The sequence below is a fragment of the Schistosoma mansoni genome, chromosome W (genome assembly GCF_000237925.1).
Source record: "Schistosoma mansoni strain Puerto Rico chromosome W, complete genome".
In the NCBI taxonomy this organism is placed as follows: Eukaryota; Metazoa; Platyhelminthes; class Trematoda; order Strigeidida; family Schistosomatidae; genus Schistosoma; species Schistosoma mansoni.
The window spans coordinates 33,112,673-33,120,019 of record NC_031502.1 but is presented as its reverse complement, the minus strand read 5'-3'; the positions used below and the strand labels follow the sequence as shown (position 1 = coordinate 33,120,019).

Sequence of the window (7,347 nt, the reverse complement as noted above, 5' to 3'; positions counted from 1 at the left end):
TTAACACTGTTGGATGCCGGCTCAGTGGTCTAATGGTTAAGTGCTTGTGCTCGAGACTGATGATTCCTGGGTTCGAATCTCTCAAGGCAGGATCGTGGATGCACACTGCTGAGGAGCCCACAATAGAACGTAACGGCCGTCCAGTGCTTCCAGGTTTTTCATGGTGGTCTAGCTTCAATTGACTCATGATTTCAACTATATAAAATTATTAAAATCTTCACAAAACCCCCTTCTGACAATGATTTGTAGTTATTTTTCCAAATAATATGCAATTTTCTTTTGTACATACTTGCATTCAATAATTCATTTGTTATGTTCAGACTTTGTTCTTGAAAGTATCATAAACAGTAAAGTCTAACAAATTGTTTTATTTTATTGCTATGAAACGATTGATTTTTTTCATTACGTCTCTTCTTTATACGTGTCGATAAAAAAATAACTGTTTCAATACGTAGATACCTAAATAAATGTCATTTTTTTGATTAACCAATCACAATCGTCTACTGACCAGTTAAAACCAAACAATGCACTACATTATAATTTGTATTTATTGATTCTTATTAATTTTCCCTAATGATATACTTTTTAATTGATCGACTAAAATTAGTATTGCTTTATACTTTGTTGTAACAGTGTTCAAGTTCATATTCCATCACTTCTTTTAATTATGAACACATAGTTACTGAACTTTCATGCGCTTATCAGAATGAGATGGTGGATATTGTTGAGTTTTTGATTGAGATCGTGAATTAATCCATGTTAGACCATCATTGAAAACCTGAAAGCAATAGACAACCGTTTCGTTCTAGTATGGCACTCCTCAGTGGTGAGCACCCACGATCCCACAAAAGAGATTAGAACCCAGGTACTTCGATCTTGCGCATGAACGCTTAATCTCTAGACTATTGAATCGCCATCAACGGTGTTTATGTTTTCTTATAAAACTACAATAATTAGCTCAATAATGATAAATCATTAGTGACCTAACTTATAAAACAAATATCCTTTTTTTAGCCACACTGCTTATGTGAGGATTGGTGAAATAAAGCCATCATCTTCAGCTATTTTGGAATTTGGGAAATGCAATTTATATTAGCCTATTCTCTAGGGATGTTCTTATCGTTATTATGGGGTTTTGAAGTTGTTAAATTCCATAGAGATCATGAACTGATCAAAGTTAAACAACCATTAAAAACCTGCAAGCTTACTTACTTACTTACGCCTGTTACTCCTCGTCGAGGAGCATAGGCCGCACACCAACATTCTCCATTCAACCCTGTCCTGGGCAATCCTTTACAGTTGTTATTCATCCTTCTCATATCTGCTTCTATTTCCCGACGTAATGTGTTCTTCGGCCTTCCTGTTTTCCTCTTTCCTTCCAGATTCCAAGTTAGGTATTGCCACGTGATGCAATTCAGTGATTTACTCAATGTATGTCCAATCCACTTGCAGCATCTTTTCCTAATTTCCTCCTCAACTGGAAGCTGGTTTGTCCTCTCCCATAAAACGCTGTTGCTGATAGTATCCGGTCAATGAATGTTGATTATTTTGCGAAGACAACTATTTATAAATACTTGTACCTTCTTCACGATGGTTTTGGTAGTTTCCCACGTTTCAGCTCCATACAGTAGGACTGTCTTGACGTTCGTATTGAAGATTCTCACTTTGAAATTAGTTGACAGTTGTTTTGAGTTCCATATGTTCTTCAACTGTAGAAATGCTGCCCTTGCTTTTTCAATCCTCGCCTTTACATCTGCATCCAATCCTCCTTGTTTATCAATGATGCTTCCTAGGTACGTGAATGTTTCTACATCTTCCAGAGTTTCGCCATCAAGTGTGACTGAGTCGGTGCTCTCCGTGTTGTATTTGAGAATCTTGCTTTTTCGTCGTGTATGCTGAGGCCTATTGATACTTAATAATTAATGAGCTATTAAAAGGAAATTGATTTACTCAAGTATTATCCAACTTTCCCTGTACGTCACATTTCGGTTCTTTAAACTAATAATTAATAATCGTTGGATTTGAAAAATAGATTTTTTTTGCCAAGACCGTCCAGTGATTGTACAGAACTGTTTTTCTTCTTCCAAATAAAACATCTGTTAACCAAAAACAATCTAAGATATTTTTGGAGGGCAGAAGTCAAAACACTGAAATATTTTACATTTTACTTCTTCAGTCTACACGCTGTTTTTTGACCAAATTGATTTAGATCATAATGAAATGTTATTCAGTCAAGGTTAAATAATGATATTTCTGTTTAACAAAAATGTCATAGTTTTGCTATGGAATATATTGAATGCACAACATAGTTACGTGAATATCGGTGTATTATTAGTCATCAAAACATGTGAATAAATAAACTGTAAGTTGAATTACTTGAAACAGAAGTCAGTAGAGATGGACAGTGGTTAGGAGTGGAATCCAAGAATCATATTTCCCCCTATCTGGGACTCGTCAGCTGGATGTACCTGCATCTCAGAATTGATGTTCACTCTGAGACTTGAACCAAGTACCGTTCGCTTCAAACGCTATCGCGTTATCCACTCAGCTACTGAGTCCTGATAGCCACTTACTTGTGCTATGAGGTGAAGTTTAAATTCACTTAGTATTGTCCGTTTGAATCTCCCCATCGATTTTCAGGACTGCAATTGATCAGTCTCAAATTGATGAGTCCCAAATAGGACGAAACACGCTTCCTGGACTCCACTGCTAGCTACTATCCATCTTTGATTAGAATGCTTGTGAATTAAGGCTACATCGATGCTATGCGCACAGTATGCACATATACCAATAAAAGACTGATCACTTGTAGTCTTAAAAATCGATGGGAAGATTCAAACAAACAGTACCAAGCGAATTCAGAAGTCAGTAAATTTTATAGTACTGAAATTTGTCAACACCAACTTATATCCAATAGAAACTGTGTATTTTTAACTGAGTTTATAGTCAACCTAGTAATTTTTAAAATAAAGTTGAAGTATATAGATCCATCACAGTTTCCTTAATTCCCGTGATATTTTTGACAAGTAAAATAAAAAATATGCCGGTTTGTTTTTCTTTTCGTTACCTAAATTTTCCTCTATCTTCTCTTCAATAAATGAAGATATATTACAATATAACAGTTAGGAATGAGAAAATATATAACTCAGTTAATTCATTGAATTTATTGGTTAGATATTGTAAATCGTGTTCATTAATTAAATTAATGACTGATTATCGTTAAGTACTACCTTGTTTAACCATTTTCTATTTGACTATTGATCAGGGTAAATAAAACATTCAAATGTTAGTGTATTCTGATAGAGTTTCAATTTCTTCTTGGCGTTAAATCCATCTTCAGTTGTCATCTTTATCTTTTCCATTGTATCTAAACATAAAAGCGTTTAGTTTAATTATGACAGTGATAAATCTAAAGAAAAAATCTTTTTCACTGTTATTGTCATAAATAGATAAAGTGAAAAGTTAGTCAAACAACCAAATGGTAATCAAAACAATAACAACATAAAGACATTGTTCCCTACTTTTATCTCTATGATTTGTCTTTCCATGTTGGGTTAATGCGTGTTCAAGAATGAAAAGTATGGAAAATTAGTAACCAGTTCGTCTTTAGTAATATGATAACTTTGATTTCCTTGTCGAAATACACAGTTATCTATAAGATAACTAAATTATTAACAATCATAATCATTATGCTAAATGTTCTGTCGCATTTTCGTGAACATATAAATAAATTTTAAAAAGGTTTTAAAATTTTCCAAACTATTTGTAAGATAAAAGAAGTATATTTTGATATCAAATTGTTTATATTCACTTGCTGTTGTTTACTTGTATCTTCCCACTGTTATTTTGAACTGCGATTGATCAGTCTCTTGTTGGCATATATGCATCCTATGTGGACTGCCTCGATATTGCCTGAAGTCACAAGCTTTATAAGCATAGATGCATGGTGGCTATCAGTGGAATCCAGGAATCACGTTTCGTCCTATTTGGGACTCGTCAGCTGGAGGTACCTGCATCTCAGAATTGATGTTCACCCTGGGACTCGAACCAAGCGCCGTTCGCTTCAAACGCCATCGCGTTATACACTTAGCTACTAAGTCCTGATAACCACTTGCTTGTGCAACGGGGTGAAGTTATATTCACCTGTTGTTGTTTATTTGTAGGATTCCACTGCTAGTCACTATCCATCTTTGCTTATCAAACTGTTTATTTTCTCAGATGTTTTATTTATATAAACTGTTAATCATTTAAACATTGTTTCTTTTGAAAATCCAATATCAGGTAGCATAACAGTAGCAATGTTAATTGCTAATTACTGTTTGTATTTGTCAGAAAGTAAGTTCTTCCAACAAAATTCATACCCTGATAAACTTTTTTCTCATAGACTTAACATTCTTTTAATGTTTGAATACCACTAATAGAAGACAAGTTCGTTAAATTAAAACTATATTATAAGTATTATCACAGTGAAACATTTATTAGCTCACTCATTCAAATGACCTCATGGGTCTTTTAAACTTCTACCTGATAGTTAGGATGAATGATTAAATATTTAGGAAGCATTTTGACAGACGATTGTATAATTGTCAAAAAAGGAAAGATTGATAATTGTAAGATGAATTATTCATATGAAATACAATTTAATTCATAGCTGAAAGCATGAGTCGATTGAAGCTAGACCATCATGGAAAACCTGGAAGTACTGGACGGCCGTTTCGTCTTATTGTGAAGCACCTCAGCAGTGCGCATCCACAATCCCGCTTCGAGAGATTCGAACCCAGGACAAATCAGTCTCGCGCGCGAGCGCTTAATCTCTAGAATAACTGAGCCGGCATCCACCGGTGTTAATGTCTACCTTCAACCAATCCATGAAATTGAGCAACCGTTCACCATTGTCTTCAGTGATTTACTATCTCACAATAGACCCAGTTATACTCCACTGGTCACTGCTTCTGTCTAGAGTTCCAGGAAATACCTCCTGGAGCCAATCACTAGTGTTTCAAGGTTTCGTCATGAAAATGATTTACATTTTAAAGAATCTAAAATATGCATATTTTCTTTTTTGTTTTAAAAATACATTTTGTTATCCTTGGGTGAAATAACGATAAGACCTTGTTGAATGATGATACTTGATAAATAGCTATTCAAAATCATAGATTGAGAAAAAACTGAACAATTGTTTGTTTCTTGTTTGTAATTCTTTAACAATTTACAAACAAAGTTTCGTACGAGATTGAATAATCTTGAAATACTGTTACGGACATAATAACATTTAATTTCTTACTTACATGTAATGGCCTATATATTGTATTTTAAGTTAATTTGCTATACAATTAGTTCATTAAAAAAAGCGTTCCATGCGGCAACTTTATTATTCCTAGGGTGCTTGAAGTTATTGAGAGTTATTTCTTATCCGACCTACCAAGAACTTATCTTTGAAATTAATCATTACTTTCAAGGAGACATAGAGAGAATACTTCGTTTTTTTCTTAGAAATATTCTGTTTCTTAGCTTAAAATATCCCTTCGAAATAAAGAATGATTTTATTGTGACGTTCTAGACTTAAACTTTGTATTTTTTAAATTTTATATCAAGACTGTATATTAAATGAGTCACTAATGAAAACCTACAGTAACTAGCTCCATATTTAATTGTAACAATGATACAGAGATCAGCGAATTCTTTTTCAGAGAATCACTAAATTGAAAACTTGAAGCTTTTTAAATAGTCTCATTAATCGTTACTTTATGTCCATTTTAGGAAAGATTCCGACTGGACTCCAAGAAAAAAACTGATTTATTTTATACGAAAGTGAACATTCTTTCTTGAGAAATATCTATTTTGTCTAATCTTTAATCTACAATTTTTACCTTGACAAGTAACTCATTATTATTCATTAATTAACGTACAATTATGTCTCACGACATACTTTCTCATTAAATAACATTTTGTTTTTATTCACAAGAATAAAACCACTTCATATAAAGAAATCTCACGAAGTTAAAATAAAAACTCCAATGAAATTTCAGATGGTTCAGTGTTTATACAACAAAAATTCACAAATATTAAATACTGATTAGGAATACTGACTATTCATAATTGTAAAAGAGAACATATTAGTAAAAGAATTTATTCATTTCTATTAATTATACTATCAGAAGGGGTTTTGTGGAGATTTCAGTATTTTCATAGTTGAAATCATGAGTCAATTGAAGCTAGATCACCATGGAAAACCTGGAAGCACTGAACGACCATTTCGTCCTATTGTGGGACTCCTCAGCAGTGTGCATCCACGATCTCGCCTCGCAGATTCGAACCCAGGATGCACACCACTGAGGAGTCTCATAATAGGACGAAACGGCCATCCAGTGCTTCCAGGTTTTCCATGGTGATCTAGCTTCAATTGACTCATGCTTTCAACAATTTTACTATAGTCTGAAGTACAACGCAAACGAGGTGTAAAGGTTAGAATTTATACAGTCCCAACGATGTACGAACTAATTTTTTTTTCATTTCTGCTATAATTGTTATCTTAAAGTAGATAGTTTAAAACTTATGTAAAAACAAATTGTTTCCTAACTCATGCGTATGTCTCTCATTCACTCATTTGGCTAAATGCTATTTCGGCATTATAGCTGATGTCATTTCGTAGAGAAAACGCTAAATCTAATTCCTAACCTTGACCATCAACTGTAAATCATAATTCTAATTTCTCACATTGCTTTGCAACCCTCATGTAGTTTTAGTTAGTAGGTTGACATTTTCAAGATCGCTATAGCGTTGCTGATAGGTCGTTCATAAATTATAGTCTCACCATAGAAGTCAGTGTATTGAATTCCACTGCAAATCAGCATTGTTCGCTATTTTTCCCAATCAGATCGGTAAAGATATCCTCTACCAGACTATTATTATTTAACAACTACGTAATATTTTTCATGCAGTTTGTGAAAAAAATTGTTGAAAAATGTTAGTAACATCTTCGTATCTTACGCTTCTATATTTTTACCTTGAAATGTTTGATTTTACTGGTAAGCCATAATATTTTTTAGACAGTCCCTGTGCATATACGACAATTCATCAACACGACTATTTGTCTCAAACTCAGGAATGGTCGCCATTGGCGTATCACAGGTTTGGGGCATAAAAGATTTTTTTTACACTGAAGAAACAGTATTTCTGCTAACAACATAACTAATTAACGACATGACCTAGTAGAATAAAATTTAAACTATACTTATATTGAAACACTTTTTAAAAGCCTATAATGACGCCGACAATGTAACAAACTACTGTTTCTTGTCATAATCACTTAACAAAATTGATGTCGTCGCTTCCAACTCAGTAAAA

General features: G+C 33.5%; 1 protein-coding gene across 2 annotated transcripts in view; it reads left to right on the top strand.

The window, feature by feature from the left end:
- Nucleotides 1-3,571: 3,571 nt before the first annotated feature.
- Nucleotides 3,572-7,347, top strand: part of Smp_132070.1 (putative nachr subunit) — a gene marked incomplete at its 5' end in the record, with an annotated part of 91,808 nt that continues 88,032 nt past the window's right edge. For both annotated transcript variants that reach the window (XM_018789427.1, XM_018789428.1), the window contains one exon: nucleotides 3,572-3,578. In XM_018789427.1, coding sequence (XP_018654872.1) covers nucleotides 3,572-3,578 — 7 coding nt within the window. The remainder of the gene's footprint in view (nucleotides 3,579-7,347) is intronic.